This window comes from Sabethes cyaneus, chromosome 3, assembly GCF_943734655.1.
Source record: "Sabethes cyaneus chromosome 3, idSabCyanKW18_F2, whole genome shotgun sequence".
Classification (NCBI taxonomy): domain Eukaryota; kingdom Metazoa; phylum Arthropoda; class Insecta; order Diptera; family Culicidae; genus Sabethes; species Sabethes cyaneus.
Genome location: NC_071355.1, coordinates 92502395 through 92520865, shown reverse-complemented (window position 1 = coordinate 92520865; position 18471 = coordinate 92502395). Strand labels below are relative to the sequence as shown.

The 18471-nt window shown below is 39.1% G+C and overlaps 1 protein-coding gene across 3 annotated transcripts in view; it reads left to right on the top strand.

The window, feature by feature from the left end:
• Positions 1–18471, top strand: part of LOC128741916 (protein CREBRF homolog) — a 39494-nt gene that overhangs the window by 1784 nt on the left and 19239 nt on the right. For 2 of the 3 annotated variants that reach the window (XM_053838038.1, XM_053838037.1), the window contains exon 1: positions 16813–17630. The exons of the other annotated variant lie outside the window; for it this stretch is intronic. In XM_053838038.1, the coding sequence (XP_053694013.1) occupies positions 17588–17630 (43 nt within the window). In that variant the 5' untranslated portion in view covers positions 16813–17587. Of the gene's footprint in view, positions 1–16812; positions 17631–18471 lie in introns of those variants that run through there. 3 annotated transcript variants of the gene reach the window in all.

The following is an 18471-nucleotide window of genomic DNA, read 5'->3' as shown; positions in this document are numbered from 1 at the left end:
AATCAATTATTCAATACTTGCGAAGAGATTAGATTTAATACCTATTCTAACTGAAAACAAATTACACAATATCATACAGATTGCGTGATTTATCAGGAAAATTAAACCTAGCATTTGAAATGCAAAAATAAGCAGCAAATTTATGCTAAATTCAACTGAACTTCAGTCTTGTAATGATGGTTTCCGTGATCGCCATGCACTAATCAAAAATATTCATTCTAATTAACATGAATTCCGTTCATCATCGTCAATAGTGTTATTTCACTATACAGTGAACTCTCGGAAAAGTTAATCGATTGGGATTAGGCCAATTAACTTTTCCGAAATATAAACTTTTTTGAGTACCGTAAAACGGGGCGAATAGCAACATGGGGGCGAATAGAAACAGAACTTTCTACAGTTAGAAATGTCACTGCTAGTCTAAGATTTTCTTTAAAAAGCATGCAAACTTATTTTTTCTTGTTAATTTGATTCAAACCAAGTTTCACCAACATATTTTTATATTTGGAAAATTGCTGAAAATTTTAAAGGAATTTTGCAATATTGATCTTCAAGTTTCAAGTGTCTGTCTGTGAGTGTCCAAAAACTTTAATTGTAAAAACCATTCTATTACCGTCAAAACTTCTTCACGAATATTAATTGGTATGACATAAGATTAAGTGTAAAAATGCGTATGTTCGTCAGCTATTTGTCTTCTTATATACCTAGCAAAGCAAAGCCTAGGTGCTACATTCCGTTATCGAAACTTGACCTTCTGCTTTCATACGACAGACTTCGCAGCCAGCTGCTAGAGTACAGGACAATTGCAGGGCCAGTTGCTACGATCCTATTGACTCTAACAGCCTCTCCCAGCTGACAAGATTCGAACATACGACGACTGGCTGCCTGTGACCTGAAAAGTTAAGCAAAAAATTATCTTTTTGTAGCATTGCATGAGAGCTAATATTCGCTTTACTTTTCTGAGAGTTAACTTTTCCGTGAGTCCACTGTTATTATAAGACTGTCATTATTAAACTCAGTGAAAGATACTAATGGCCCATTCCAGCGTTACGGGACACTATCCCTACTATGCCGATCGGTTTCTGTTTCATCAAATCCATGGTAATGTAGTGGAAAATAAAGTACTCTTTAAACAATTATTTCACAAGGTATTTGAAGAGAAGATTGCATCTTGGAAGCAGCAAGCAGTACATGGTGCTCGCACCAACAAACTAAACTGGCCTTACGTCGACAATGTTGTGTCGATTTTATGACTAACCCATGGTGAACTCTTTCTAGTGATAGAATTCAACATGCTAGCCATTTATGACAGGATTGGACCAATGAGAAATTGTAGGTGGTATATCTGCCATCAGGAAGTAGAGGATGTATGCCGAATGTGCCATCAACCACATGAAACCAGAAGTTGACGCTGCAATGCGGTTTGTTGGAGGAAGATGTGCCAAGTTACCGCTACAAACCAGATTTCGTCTTAGAAAACGACCGTTTTAAGCTGTATTTGGGCCGCATTATTCTGACGGGCTTTTTCATTCACCATAACCGACCAGACATTATGGTTTATAGCAAGGGTAGACATCGCCATTCCATTGAGCCGTAATGTAGAATCAACACACCGCCACAAAATTGTAAATTATCGTCCACTGGTAGTGGAGTCAAAAGAGTTGTGGAGATTAGAGGAGGCCCAAAGTACCCTAGTAGCACAGTTGTTACAAACCAGTTTTGGCAACCGATTTGTGGCTAATTTTAGTCATAATTCAGTTACTGCAACTAGAAGTGCCAAATATGTGCTGCCTGGGTATAGTTCCGGTGGTAGTTTTCGCAACCGGAGAAGTTCCGAAAGTATCGCTGGAAGATGTGAAGGTTCTGAGGTTAGATAGCAGCGTTGCAAGTCTAAAACAAGTAAATTTTAAAAGACAAACCTTTTTGGTTAAATTACGAGGTTTAGATTAAGCTTCTTATGATTTTTTTTCCTGCATAACTGCTAACACAATAGGTAACTTTCGGAATGTTTCATCCTCTCAACTGTTAAAAACAAAAAAAGTCACGCGAATGCTTTAGCATTCGATAGGAACCAGGGCGCATGCGCGTATTTTGATTGTAACCCTCGAAACATTGCGGATCGGCTCGTCCCTGCCACACCACGCGACGCGCACGAGGGGTGCCACACAATGCAAGTCCCCATATAATAGTGGACGAAATAATCTGAAGGATGGGACTCGCTCGCTGTTCGCCTTATACACGCAGTGCAGTACCACTGCCAACAACACTGTAAGTCCACATACAATTACACCAGAAAAGAACTAACAATATGTTCCAATCATCCTCTACTGCTTACGATTGATGCTGATGAATGGCGCCAGTTCAATTGATACGGAGGATGTAATTAAATTATTGATAACGAACCAGAAAATGTGCTTCAACACTTTGCAAATTACAGACGACTTTTTGCGTGGTTTTTCCAGAACGACGTATGTGCAAATACAAAAAGCACCAAAAAAGTGAGAGTTATTCTTTTTGAAGCAAGGAAATTAAAATTGTTCAATTTACATTAGCGCATACGATCGTTCGAAAAAGCGTTCGAAGTGCGAGACTTGTTGATGTTTATTTCTGCACTGGGCCATTTCCGCGGATAATCACGCGCTTCATTAGTGAGTGTGGCATGTCGCGACGTATAGGTAGCAGCGTCTGGCTGTGTGCGACATATTTAAGCTTCTTTATCAACGCAAAAAGTTGTTTGCTGATCAAAGTATCATCCAGTAGGATGTGGTAGTAACCTGTTTTTCTCGCATATAGGAACACTATTTTGTGTGCCTGTTTATTCTGCATTTTTGATGTTTTTTTTTTGTAAAAAATAACCATTTACAGGAAAAGCATTCAGTTTCCCTCGAAGCAACAAAGGGAATCTTTTACCTGTATACGATGAGTTTTTTTATTATTATTTTTTGCAGAATCCATTGATTATACACAACATGACACAAAACTCATTCATCGCACGAGGGAACTTGTGCACCAAGCTGTGGGGGAATCCGAAATCTGGTTATGGCTTGACATCACGGACAGGTTTTCTACAACTCCCAACGAAGGGTTCGAAGTGTGGTGGAATCTCAACTCAACCCTAGTTATTTTTCAAAACAGAATGTTCCCTTGCTAGTCGTAAGGAAGAGTTTCCCCTCGTGTAAATACCCATATACATTTGCTAAGGATGACCCAGTGCCGACTTTCGTGACATGAAAGATTATTCAACAAGGGTACGCGTTTAGGACCTAGAAGATTGTAGGAATATTTAGTTTAGTGGTACAAAGAAGGGCATTGAACCTGCTGCCAAAGAAACTACAATGGTTTCAAGACTTAGGTAGTGAAATAGGGTTCTTTAGGACAAAGCTGTAGCATTACAAATTAGTTTTGTTAATGTTAGATAAAGTTTCAATAGCAAAAAGTCTAATTATAACTTGTATAACTCGAAATAAGTACGTACATTGCATCATTTTTCACAGAGTGTGCACGAAACACTTTCCATTGCCGCTGAAGTTTCATTTGCTTTGAATATAATAATGAAATTCTATTACTGTATCGCATTCTGAATAGCACACGAGGTCAAAACCCTTGCAATTTTCAGAAACCTCGAACATTATTGTGATAGCAATTGAACAACGCATGATCCAATTTCTTCTACGGACTTATGGCATTCAATCAGCATTTTCATTGCCCTCATTGAGGTTCAAATAGATATCGTATATCACTTTCAAAGTGCACCTGCGTTTTTGCTTTGATTATAATTCGATGGACAGAAATATGAGTAATGTCTATTTAGAGCACATATGTGCTAGCGCAAACGTTTTAATCGGGAATACTGCATGGACAGTGATTCCCACCGGAATCGACTCTAGACATACTGGGGACATACCCGAGCAGCCGGCACTGCCGAAATGATTCTCTTGCTTTGGCCTTGAATTTGTTTCTGTTCTTAGACAATTTGTTTCTGTTCTTAGGAATAATTTTGTCTTTACTTCTCATCGGAAAGCGAAACTTCGACCGCGTTCATGGTCATATTTTGTGAGCTGCCCAATTTTGATACCCCGATATAATATGTTAATAGAATCGCACCATGGTTGCGTTTCTACGTGTGAAATTAGAGTCCATAGCCAATGCGAACGAACGAGCATACCTATATTGTATCGATGACTGCAAAAAATGGTCTCCCCATTCGTTCGAGGACAAACGGATACAAAAGACCGTTATGTTTATTTTGTAGAAGCGTTCAAGGATAATGTAGCACGTGCAGAATCTGATATTCTTCTCACCAGCCGGACCATACATGCAAAAAGATATAACCATTTATTTGTCCATACAGACAATGCAGTTGACAGTAAAGTATTATGATATCGAATCGATGATTTTTTTCTCAAATAGTTACGTCTTTTGGGTGCGAAAATGAAAAAGGTTGTTTATAACTGGAATAATTTTTCGGTGAAATTCACTACTGAACCGTTGTGGTTAACAACAATTCTGACACATCTTTGATGTGAGTAAGTTTTAAGAATCATTCTAGTTCTTACGTTAGCACGACTACGTAATTGTTAAGTTAAGTTAAGTTAAGTTTTAACAGTGGCGACTCGTGGGGGGTTTGCTTACCTATTCAACCAGCGAAAAATACAAATTAATATGCAACTTTTTTATTGTCGCATTTCTATATTTTAATCGTAAAACAACCATTAGGGGTATTCACGTAGCGCTTGCTATGTTGCGTAAACGGTGTATTTCGTGTATATACTGCCGCAATTTGCATTGCAGTTCCGGTTTCTATGGAGATAGAATTATTCAAATAACAACGGAACACGACGGTTTACTGTAAAACTCAAACTCATATTTGAATTTTAACTACGAACCGAAAACTTTTCGTTTAATTTACCTGTTGAACCAAATTCAAGAATAACCACCTTACTGCGATGCTCGCACAAGCCCACACCACTCGCACCACAACCAATATGCGTAAGTTGTTCAATGCTAAAGATGAATGAGTTAATGAGAAAATTTTGCGAATAATGCATGCCAACCGCGCTCTATTTTCAAATCCCCTTCGTACCAACACATTGTTCCTGGTGCTAATCTCTAAAGCAACGTTCAAACGTCGTGTTGATTGTTTTGCTCATTAGCTTCGTAACTACATAAAATGGAATCAAAGCGCAAGCCAAACGTCGTGTATAACGGTTTGCCCATCAGCTTCGTAAACTAAACTAATAATTTACCGAATTATTCATATTGCATATGCGTCGGTGCAAACCAAATCGTGAACGAGTGATGAAAACAATTTTGTCGGGCTGAATTTTGTTGTCTGTCCTATGAACAGGTTGAACATGCGAACAAGTCGCCACTGAGTTTTAAGACCTTCAACATTAACCAATCAAGCATCTTTAAACTGTACGATATTTACGCGTTAAGAAACGCGTAATTTACCAACGAAACTAACAGGGCTTAGACAAAATCAAGAAAGTTTTGAGGAAATACTTAAGTTTAGGTTCGAAATAAACAGGTTTCATCAAAAGTATGTTTGCAGAAAAAGCATAATAAAAATTGTGATTGCACAGTATTTTAATTGCATTATATGAGTAGAAGCTTGTCGTATAACTCGTAACCGATCTTAAGGGGACATGAACGACCAAAAATTTAAAAAAAATCATTATTTGTTTACTTCAGATTTTGATTCTGCAGTCTTTTCCGCTTATTTTGATACTAAATTTGTAATGATCCGACCACGGAAAGTGGCCGAAAAACGATCTTACATATAAGCATTTCAGTGCGGCGTGGAACAACTGCAGCGGAATAAAACGCCGCTCCTGAAAAACCACGATTTTCAAACTTTATGTACCTTTTTCTCAGAAACTATACAACGTATTGGAACAAACTTTTTTTTGTTTTGTTGATAGTAGCTTGACCAAGACTTTTATAACTTTTGAGTTTCGTAAACAAAACACAGCTTGAGAAAAACGAAAAAGAAGAAAAGTAGATGCCTGAAAAAATAAAATGTAGACATAAAGTTTGAAAATCGTGGTTTTCCAGGAGTGGCGTTTTATTCCGCCGAAGTTGTTCCACGCCGCACTGGAATGCTTATGTGTATGATCGTTTTTCGGCCACTTCCCGTGGTCGCATCATTACAAATTTAGCATCAAATAAGCGGAAAAGCCTGCAGAATCAAAATCTGAAATAAAAAAAATGATTTTTTCAACATTTTTAGTCGTTCATGTCCCCTTAACTATAAAAAGCTTCACTTCAGTATACCGGGCAATCGGGTTGGATCAGTTTATTTGCTGGAATGGGATGGATGTAATGCTAACACGACGGATATTGGAGTCTTCGGCGGTTTTCTGTCGCTTTGGTTCAGCAGTTCTACATGCAAAATTGGTTGCTTTACTGTTTTTAACGATTGAAACCTGAGATTTTAGCTTAACTAGAAGTTAACTAGAAGTTAATTAAGTCATAATTAAAATTATGACACTGCAAAAGACAAAGCGGATCTCTGTGGTCTTCGTTTAGCAACTGAAATAATAGTGCCTCAATTACTTACTTTTCATTAGTGGAGACGGTCCGTTATCGATCCTGCGCCGAACGAATCATGATTCTCCAGTACTGTCGGTCCTGAGCTGCCGTTCTCCAATCGCTCCTCGTCCTCGACAATGCACATCTAGCAGGTGCGGAGTCTGCCCCGAAGTCTACGGCCTCTTCCTGTTGAAAATAGTTTTGACTATTTCATTGGGTATTCTGGCCACCTTCACGGGGTGGCAACTGAATACGAAAAACCAAATTCCCTGATTTTTCCCGGTGTTTAATAAAATTATAGGTTTCATATTGCGATATAATTTTAACTGAAAATGTGTTTATCAATCTACGAGGTATTGAGAAAAATTTCCCCACCTACTCTATTTCCCTAGGGGAATTCTTCAATCACTTTCCCTTATTCTGCCGACCAGCAAATTACACTCCTCCCGTGAGTTCCTTATCTGTTCTTTTGCCCGCGTAAGTTTATTCGCAAACTCAGGCGCAAGCGGAGTTTTAGTGCCCATTGCGGCTAGCTCTTAAACCCGCCGTGGCGCTTTTCTTGCCAGCCACGCGTTTAATTTTCGTTCTCCCAGCCAAGGGTCATGCAAAAAAGCAGTTTAATTGAGCTAATTTTTAATTTCGCTTTACCACTGGTGGCTGTTCTACTTTCTGACCAACGCGGCTTATTTCACTTTGCATGGATTGATCGGGATTTACTCTTCCGGGTCTAAGCTAGAGCCAAAAATTCGTAACGTGGAAGGTAGGGTAACTTGTAGCATTCAACAGTATGGCAAGTTTATGCACTGCCGTGAGTCAGTGGAATTTCTCCAACATTTTTCTCGAAAATCAAATTTCGCTGCGGTGCCACTGGGATTTACTTCGAAGTTCTGCGAATTGTGTCACATGCCGCAAAATTTTCGTCCTGAAACTTCAATGTCATTCGATTCGACTTGACTAACGCCAAACGAAACGCGCAAAGAGAGTGCAAACTAAATTTGTTATATCACTTCACTTGCCTCGCAGAATAAGTCCCTTTGCAAAACACTGAGCTAATTGTCGGGAACCCAATCTATTGCTTGTGTGCCGCACTTCTTTATCTATTTCTAAGTGTTCTTGACTACTCAATGCATCGATCATTGCAAATTTTTATACCTTGCACAGCTCATCGTTCGTGTGTCTGCGTCACCATTTTTCATGTTGACACCAGAAAGTCATGTTTTAGCATTATCTGCCACAATACATGTCGTTTGACTGAATCGTACGCTGCCTTAAAGTTCACAAACATATGATGAATCTACAAGATGTACTTCCAGAACATATCTATTAACTGACGTATGGTAAACGTCTAATCCATCCATTTAATTCCTCTTAGATCATGACAATAATCCTATGGATTGCTGCGTACAGCCGTTCGCTCCCCGCTCTTAGAAGTTCAGCCGGGATATGTTTCTTCCCAGCAGCCTTACCTCTTTTCTGCTCACTGCTGATTTCCTGTACCTCAATTATCAGGGTATAAAACTTTCGTTAAATATTTTAGAACCGTTCCGAACTAAAATTAAATAGTATTTTGATGAGCAATCGGTAAGTCATATTTCTAATTTCAGGGATCGAATTTGTGTATTGCCATCCTTACTTTTATGTTATTTAGCTTGTCGAAAATTAGAATTAGAAATGAAAGAACGGGGATCTTTGGCTTCGCTAACGAATCATAAAAGTTTTCAAGTACGTCTCATTGAATCCGGACGTTTAGAAACTTCGCGCAAATGATTTTTATGAATTCGAGACGATCTTGTTTTCAAATTTTTATTTTACACCCGTAACTCCCACTTACACGTAGTCCTTGGTCAAAAGTGACCTACGATTAGGTTGGTTACACATCTATCACAAACATAATGTAGTCCCGTTTTCAAATGCCTAAACTACAAGGATGCAAATAGCGAACGGTCTAACAAACGGCGCTGTCGTCAGTACATTCAATTCGTTCAATCAACTAGAGACCGTGCATATGACAAGCTTTGTATGTATTAATGATAAGATAGTAATAAACAAGGAATGTGTTGCCTATTGGAGGCGGTCAGTTCCACTTTCTGTAAGTAAATAATTGAAGCTTGAAGCGAGCCCCCAGTCGAGCGGTTCAAGAGGCAAGATACCGCGCGCCGCCGTCGTTGTCGAACGCATACAGAGAACGCTATTCTTGGCTAAATGGCAAATCGACATGTTTTGAATATGGAAATAATAAACTTGTTAAAGGGAAAACCGTTTCTCGGCTCGAGACAACAATCCGTAAGCGCTAGCTGGCGAACGAACGGGGAAAACAACTTTGACAGGTTTTTAGAATAACAACCGTCGCCGCCCCAAGGCACGACAGGTTTCGTCACACGATGACGTCAAGCATCTCAGATTCTGATAATATTAATAACAAAACTATCGAGCCTGTGAAAATAGACCGAATAGACTACCTAGTTGCAGGTCGTTCGAAACGTGTGGTATGAAATAGAAATGATTGGCGTAAACAACCTGATGAATTATTGGAATGTTTTTTTTTCTGTTCAGACATCAAAGTGTTTGTTTGCTAATTTTGCTTTTCGCTTTTAACTTTGCTATTTCTAGACTCTTTGGACGCATTTTCTAGCGTTGTCTATATTATGTTGATCGTTGGAAATATTTAAAGAGCTGTTAATCTTTACTATATTTACAAACTTCCTTGAGCAATGTCAGGAACTGACCGATATCTATTAAAAGATACTATTGTGAGGTCAACCGAAAGCGATGTCTTAATAACTTTGCAAATACTATTTACACTAAAATCTCTTTTTACGTCCATTCATTTTACGTGATTTCTTTTTATTTCCACTTTTATACGTTCGAAATTACGTCCTCTCGTTTAACGTCCAAAATTTGATTTAACGTCCTTTCTGTTACGTCCAAAATTTGAATTAACGTCCTTTTTCTTAATATTTTTTTTTTGAAACGATGGTTCTACAATTGATGAAGGGACGGTAGGGGAAAGAAATGAAAATTTTGGTGAAGGAGGGGAAGAGCGGAAAGGAAAGGAGGGGGGGGATATTGGTAGCTAAGCTTGACAAGTAGTCTATTTGACTCCTACCTTTTGTCCAATGCTGGAGGTTGCATGAGTCGAACCAATCTATGATTATAACCGGATTCGAACCCACAACACCCGCCAGGGCATGTGGCTCGCTGGTATTTGCACCTTTGAACCATAGTACAGTGGGGAATCGCTGGCCAGCAGCCAAAAAATAAAAGTTCATTTCGACTCCCCGTTGTATTTTTCCTGTGATTCTATACTATTGAAGTGTTCAAATTCAAAATTTTAGATCAATATGACAAAATTTGAATTTTCTATGAATCTTGAAAGTATTCTGTCTCAGCATGTTTTAGCGTTTTTTAGAAAAATAACCCAATATTTCAAAACATGCTGGAGGTGTAATGGTAGCTTGGATTTCAACGGTGTCTAAGGAAAAGTTCTTCAAAAAATAGTGCTGAATAAAGCCCATTAATTGAGTATGCAGTAATTTTATCATAGTAGGCCACAATTTTAATTTTCATTAAAAAAGTGCCATATTTTCGCGTAAAACACGCTTAAAAGTTTTGAAGCCAAGGTTCGCCACTATTGACACTATCGGTAAAAGTTAGCGTAAAATATGTGCTTTCAAATGGATATAGTCTCATTTAGCGCAGAGTAGCGCAGAGCACAGATGTTACGCTTGTAAGGCTACTATATCAGAATTTAACAATATATACAAAATCCAAACACTCAAAGTAAACGTAGGATATCTTAATTATGGGATATCTCCTTTACATGGTTGGATAAGCTGCTTCGAATCCATATTGCATATTGACTAGATTTTAGAGGTTGGAGGAAATCTGGAGGATACAGCGATAGTAATGACGGAAATACAGCTCGAAGATCTTATGACAATCCTGGCATTAGTTCTGAAATCACGGGTATAGATATGAAATTAATTAAAAGGTTGAGAAATATTCTTATAGCAAGTTCTTGAACACATTATTTCAGAAAAATTCGAAACTTATTATTTGTATACCACAAACCTTTATGTCAGGGTATAGTCCTCATATAATACGTCCAATTTGAATTCGCGGTCATAAATGAATCTAGACAACTATATTGCTGATAGGATGAATGACAGAAGAAGTACAAAAATAAGTTTTTTTTTGTTTAATTATAGTCACTTTAACAACTGGGGCATTCGTGACTTCTGCGGGGTTGGGAATTGAACCACGGTCCTTGGTGTGAGAGGCGTGAATGCTAGCTCCTACACCGGTATTGACCCTCACGAAAATAAAGTTATTGCCTTATTCTAAAAATAGTGATAAAAATACAAGATAATATTTTACATGCAAAAATGAGTGTGAAAATACAAATCGTGATAAAATTATTCGTCTTCTCATTTCTCCGGATAAAGCTTATAGCTTCTTCTTCGAAACGGAAAAATGTAATTAGAAAAATCTTTCTGAGAACGCTATATTACTATTGAAGACGAAACGTGAAACGAGTTATTCTGCAGAAGGAGAAGAAGAAGAAGAAGAAGAAGAAGAAGATGGAGATAAAGAAGACTAAGAAAACTAATAAGGGGAAAAGTTTTGGTTTTTGAATAATATTAACTTATATGGATTTTGTGTTGACTATTAAGGCTCATACTTGCTTTGTATTGTTTTATATAATGTTTTATTCTGTTAAAATCCATCTGCAATAGTTTTCCAAATGACCCTCATTTCTTATACGTCATTATACTTAAAAAAGTACTTGAGAAATAGTTGAAAATTCTCCCTAACACAAAAAATATACGTTCTAATGCAAAATAAATTGATTTAAAGAGATTTTTTTGCGTGGCCAGCATTTGTATGGAGTCGCCCCACTGTGCATAGAGGCGTTGGACAAAAGGAGACTGCAAAATCCGCTCATCAAGATAACGACGCGTTTGGCTCGGTGATAATCTGCAATAGACGTAGGAAGAGGCACAATTTGTGTCTATAACCCTGGCCGCTCGCTCCCCGCTCTTTGAAGTTCAACCGGGATACCATTCTTCCCAGCAGCCTTACCGTTTTTCAGCTCACTGAATGCTTTTTTAACCTCCTCTGGTGTTGGTGGTTCTACAGCTTGACCATCGCTTACAATTCCTATCCTGTCCCTGCCGATCTCCGCATTTACCTCTCCATTCAACAGTGTCTGAAAGTGTTCCTTCCACCTAGCTGCTACCGCCGTTTTGTCGGTAAGCAGGTTGCCAGTACTATCACTGCACATCACAGACATGGCAAAATTCCTGCATCTCACCGTTTTATAGAAACTCCGTGTGTCGTTGCTGGCGTATCGCTCCTCTGCGCCGGCGAGCACGTGCTCCTCGTACTCGCGTTTCTTTAGACGATGGATTCTTTTTTCCGCAGCTCTAGTATCTCTGTACTTCTCTCTGTTTTGACGCGTTGTCGCAGTGAGCATGCGACTCCTGGCCTGGTACTTTTCATCTATCACTCTCTGGCATTCGGCATCAAACCAGCTGTTATGCTGTCTTCCACGCGTCGTGCTTACCACCTCTCTCGCAGCTGTTTCGATGGCACCATGGATGTTCCTCCGCAGCCCATATCTTCTCCTTCTACCTGCTGTTCTACGATTCGAAGGCCAAGCTTCCTGGCGTACTCCACTGCTACCACTGCCACTGCCGTTAACCGCTGGGTGTTGAAACGCAGCGTCCTCTCAGTGCGAGCTTTCGTCGTGTTCGACAGCCTTGCGCGAATCTTACTCACTACGAGATAGTGGTCTGAGTCGATATTTGGTCCCCGAAAAGACCGTACCTCGATAGCATCCGAAAAGTGTCGACTGTCATTTAAGAAATGATCGATCTGAGTTTCCATTTGGATGCCTCCAGGTATATTTCCGTATATTTAAACGTGGAAAGTAGGTGCTACAGATGGCCATTCCTCTATCCGCGGCAAAATTTATGAGCCTCAAGCCGTTATCATTGGTCGATAGATGAAGGCTATGTCTTCCAAAGACTGGATGGAAGAATTCCTGCCTCCCGATCTGCGCATTGGCGCATTGTACTATCCGTACTCTACCCTATGTTAATGCGACCCCAATCGGGCTATCGCTAACAAAAGAACTTAGTCCCGCAAGCAACCCCGAGATCAGTTGATCTACCACGGGCTATTGCTTAAAGTCCAAAGGCTAAAGTATACTTCAATAAACCGTCCGCGCCAACAGTGCTGTTATAGCATTTCCGATGATGATTTTCACGTCGTGTTTTGGGCACTCTCCATAGGTCCTCTCAAGCCTGTCGTAAAACTCGTCCTTAGCATTATCGGATTTATCATTTGTCGGTGCGTATAAGTTGATTAGGCTGTAGTTGAAAAATTTGTCCTTAATCCTCAACACGCATATACGATCATCTACGGGCCTCCACCGGATAATTCGTTGCTTTTGTTTTCCCAACATTACGAAACCGACTCCATGTTCTGCTTTTTCCCGCCACTGTAGTGGATGTGGTACTTGAAAGAAGTACCTGCAATAGGGTCTACTGCACGGAACTTCCTTTCTCCGGAATTTGGCCACCGAACTTCGTGAATAGCAGCGATCTTCACTCCGAGTTGATGCAGCTCTCGAGCAAGCAAGCCGGTCCGTGCCGGTTCATAGAGAGTTCGGACATTCCAGGTACCAAGTTTCGAATCGTTATCCCTTAATCGTTTCCTTGTCCCTTGCCGTGTCCTATACCGATTGTTCCGTCCTGAATTTCGTTCTTCGTTATTCGTGGTAATTGAATTTTTGGTATACTACCTCACCGGGGTCGCGATACCTACATCCCTGATGGGTCTGCCATCTTACAGCATTTCATATTCAGCCGCCCTTTTCGATACAGACGCTGTGTGAGCCGCCCCTTACCTGGTGAACAGGCGCTCTAGGTCGCACCTCCTAGCTTAGCTGCTTCAGTAAGTACATGAAGCATTTCCGGGTAAGGCCATCGACCGTCATCATTTGACTTGGATCTGCGTGGAGGCGCTAGGTGGGAGCTTGAGGGAGCCAGAGCTATGTTTGACGCTCCTTCCAGGTAACACTCTCCATTTCATACCCTGGCCAAATGATCAAACAAAGAAAAAAAGCCTTGGGTTTAAAGGTCTTTCTAAGACGTTACCCTTCTTTATCGACGGACTTCACAGCCGGCTGTTAGAGTACAGGACAGCTATGGGGCTTTTGCAATAATCCTACTGACTCCATCTAGCAGCATTGCTTAGTCGAAATTCGAACATCCCAAGTAACAATCCAATAGCAAATTGGTCTTATTCATTTCTTATAGTAGTTTTATCAGAGCATTTCAAAGTCTGTTAGGTTTTATAATGTTCCTCCTCAAGTGAATTTTATCTTATTTGACTAACATTTCTGAAGTATGACTGAAGGAGACTTGAAGAATCACCCATAAAACTAAGTTATCAATAAGTGTAATTCACCTTATAAGGGGTTTTAAAGGATACTTCATTTTTGCTTAAAAGCGACGCTCCTTAAAACTTAACAATAGTTTTGACAAAAACTTATGACATTCTTCTGCAAGATTCGTTTGTCTTAACAATACTGCCATAAAACTCTCTTAAAATCGTATATTCTTGAAAGAGAAATTATACTCTTGAATAAGAACATTCTAACGTAAACAACTAATCTGTCAAAATGGGCGTCTGAACCTGGAGAAAATTGAAGAATACAGATCTTTTAATCGAAAATTAAGCGAAAATCTGTGTAATATTTTGAAAACTCTTTTATAAGAACAATCAGCGAAGTCACAAAACAATAAAGATCTTGGGACTAACTGAACTGGGGAAGGACAGTGCCGGTAATGATGCATTTGCCAGAGGCGGTGCGGGTTTCCTCTAGAGCTTTTCGTAATTTTTAAACTAAATATAGAATTCATAAGTCAGATGTCTTTGTATGGAAAATGTTTGAAGGCACTGAAGCAGTTGAAGCATAATTTTTAAAAACAGTTGTACCAATACCAATTGTAAATTAAACGCTTGGAACCGTCGTGCAGTCCAAACCGCACAAACAACACGTTACGCCGATAGTTCGTTTATGTTTTCTTTATTTATACTAGAATGGTTATCTTGCAAAAACTTGGTGCCCTCAAGTAATTCAAACAATTCTTATTCAAGCGCAACTTGTCTTCTTCAAGAATACAATAAGTATTGATGAACTTATCGCGCTCTTGGAAAAATTTTCTTTGTCTTGTGCAAGAAATGTTAGTCTAATAAGCGCTTTCGGGTTGATTTGGATAAAACCATTGAAAAAATAGCGAACAGGGCTATTTTGATTAGTTTTGAAATTGTAGTCAATTGCATATGGGCGCTTATAAATATGGTATTATGCAATACTATTAGTGATCTTATCTTTTTAAATAAATGTTTAGACATATAAAAGCCTTTTTGCCACAATCAGTTAAAAATTTGGTAGCTGTCAACTTCTTCATGAAATCATTAATTTTTTTTATTAATTTAATTTTTCAATAATCTAGCAAAAATAACTGGCGCGTTAAAATTTTCCAACTTTCAAGTCACAAAACATCGACAAACCGAGCGTGGCATGAAAAATTTCTCATTTATGAGCAACAAAGCAGCTGCTTTTATCACCATTTTTATTTTCAATTTTCATTTATACTCATTTCGAAATAGCAATATCTGTGAATGCTTATAGTTTATAGCTCTTGTTCAATTTAAAACATTTAAGGCTGTGAGAAGTGTATGATGTCTTGCAAGTGTTCTTTGAAGAGACAACCATAAAATCATCAACACTTGTGGCAGTTTTCTTTTTGTTTCTAGCGACTCTTGGAAGACATTTTAAATAGATATCGATAAGAATTACAAGCTTTAAAACGATCTTTGGAAATTTTCTTGAGAACCTTCTTTAGTGTGGGCCTCCCTCGCCTTATAAGGGTTTTATGGCTGTTTTATCGCAATTTTGTTGAATTACAAGTTTTGAGATCGGTTTTAAGCAGCAAATGCTGGAAACCTCTTCAAGTGCACCTTAAAATTGAAACTGTTACTTGGGATGCGACGACTGGCTTGTTAGACCAGTGTCTTGTTAGACCTTGAAGCTAACTGGTCGGCGGGGAAATGATTAAGCATGTTTCCTAATACAGCCATCCGCCACGAGTCAGATACTGTTGTAAGCCGCTCTTAGCATATAGTACTAGCTAAGAAAATGATATTCCACGTTGCAGTTGAATGACAGTCAAGAGACTAACATGGGTCCTCAAGGCAGGCATTGGCAGGACCTCGATTTCCTACTCTCGAAACGAGAAAAAAAAAGACTGCGGTTGAGTTTCCATCACCGTCACAAACTTTTTTCAGATTTTGTTTTTCCTCGATTGCTGCAGAAATTTGCTTTAATTTTCAGAAAGATATAGATAGTCCCGGAATTTTCACAGATGATTTGAGAGATGTGTCTATGGGGAACCAATTCTATCAGCATCGTTCAATTCAAAGTAACCGTTGCGAACATATATAGTTGGCAAACTTACTACTGCTGAACCTTCAGCTTTATGATGAGTACTCTGACTCGACACGTGCTCTATTTTTAGACTCCAGTGAATTTTGTCTATAAAAATATAAGACAAAGCATCGCGTTCAAAAAAAAATCCGCAATAATCTCATTTGCCTGAATTCATTGCGTGTTCCATAGTTTGCATGGTGCAATTGTAAATTTTAATACAAACGAATTGATATTTATTCAGCAGTAGTAACGGACGTAACCGTAGTAAACTTGTGTTTAGGGTTTCAATTTTCAAATATCTCGCTTACATTCTCAAAACTATTTAGTGCCAGAAAAAAACGTCGACAGTATTGTTGATAGACTTGTTTACGTGTTTTCCTTGTGTTATTTGCTGTTGAAAGGCTTCCTGAATGGGGTGGGAGTTGTTCCTGTTTAGGGTCAACCTATTTTTTTTGCTTTCGTTGAATTCCTTCAAATTCAAAGCAACAGCTACCAGTCCTACTACATTCTCCTTACGCAGTGAACATCTGGGCTAGAACGGGTTAACTTAACACAGCGACTAATAGCCGACGAAATAATAATCATTGGGGCATGTACACTCGAATGGTGAATGAATTAGCGGCGGTCTCGTCGATACACGGCACACCAATACACGGGTCGGTGCGGTTTCCTTGCGCCAGTGGACGTGCGGCTGGTTGGTCGCGAAGATTCGCGATCTGTTCAGGTCAGTTGTGTTGAGACTTTGATAAACACAAGTCGCTTTATTCTGTGAGTGAAGATTTTTTCAATTGCCAGTGAATCATAATATTTTTGTATAATTTGTATCGAACGCTACGGTAGCTGTTGTGTATTGGTTATTTGGAAGAATTTCAATATTTAGAGCTCACGTGGCCAGTGCTTTGTGGATAGTGACAATTTTTTCGGGAAAGTTGTTTGGCTGGATCACCAGTTTACGCATTTTGATTCCTAGCTGATTAGCATGTGCTGACTAAGAAAAGGAGCACAAAGGAAGAGAAGTATACTGCGCGTGTCGCTGGTAGTGGTACAGTCTGTGTGATTCGGCGGTAATGGCTGCCACAGTCGGGGAGAGTTTAGCGTATGAATGATCGGGCTCATGTGTTCCATCCAACTGTAGCACTGATACGGAACGGTCAGTTTATCTTATCAGTCATAGTATAGCAAACGTGGCCGACTCGCGAAAAGCTCTATTATTTTGTTGTCGTTTTCACAGCGCAAGAATGAACATGTAAAATTGACAACAGTTGTGAAACTGGTGCGACAGGACGAGACATGATTTTTTTGAACAGTGTTCTAAAAATAACTTATTTTAAAATGCGGAAATAGAGTGACCTCTTGCGAAAAGCCGAAAATCGTGAAAAAAGTATAACAAGTGAATGAACATATACCGTCGTTTTGTAAACACTTCTAGTATATAGAAAGAAAAAGTAACAAAAAATAAAAATAAAAACAACACGGGAAACTGGGAACAGACAGGCGGAAGCTACGTAAACGCTGTTAGACGAGCAACGCAAATAAAGACGCTGCTGAATGTTCGTGAGCGGAGTTCGCCGAAAACCTGCATCAAGTGATCGTAAGTCTCTTCGCGCATGAATTCTTCCATTTGATCTATCTGGAACGAAGGTGAATTTGCAAAACTATCATAATGAAAAAATGACGAATCAATTGAAGAAGTTAAGAAACTTTTCCAAGGACATCCAGTTGACTGTATAGGAGCGGGGAGCGGTTGCTTGCTTCGAACTCGAAGCTGTCCGAATTTTGGAGATTTCTTAAATTGGAATTTTATTTAAATCACCTCATTGGCGGACTCGCGATACCGAAATATTCAAAGCGGTTGCTTTACCTCCTGCGTTTCATTCGTGTTTCTGCGAGTATTGTTTACGATAGCAAGGTGTTGTTTAGTTCCAGGAAACATTTTTACATTTGCCAGCAAATGATGATAATGAGGTTGGCTGACCCATTTTGATAATCTTAGTGATAGATAATGTCCCGCGCGCGGTACTTATCGCTTCGTTATTTCCAGCTGTTAAGGAATAAATAATTAGTGATAAGAATACTTGAAATATAGATAATGATGTTTTTGATTAGTTTGAGTGGCAGCAGGGTCATGAGTGGCCTTTTAATTTGCTTTGGTTTGCTTTGGTTTTTAGCAAAATAAAAAGGTTTCTCTCAACGAAAGTGTGATGTAAATATTTGAGTCTGCGTCTCATCACTCTAATCAATGAAATTGTTTTGATAGCGATCCTCGAACTGAGCGAATTGTGACGCGATTGTGCTATCATGTGAGAGCTAGTCGACCGACGGCGACGCTACTAACTACACAGTCATACAGAGACCAACAATTGATGGATTATTCAACAAGATCCTCAAGTTCTACACGACAATATTTTTCAATCTCAATTGGCTCTAACTGC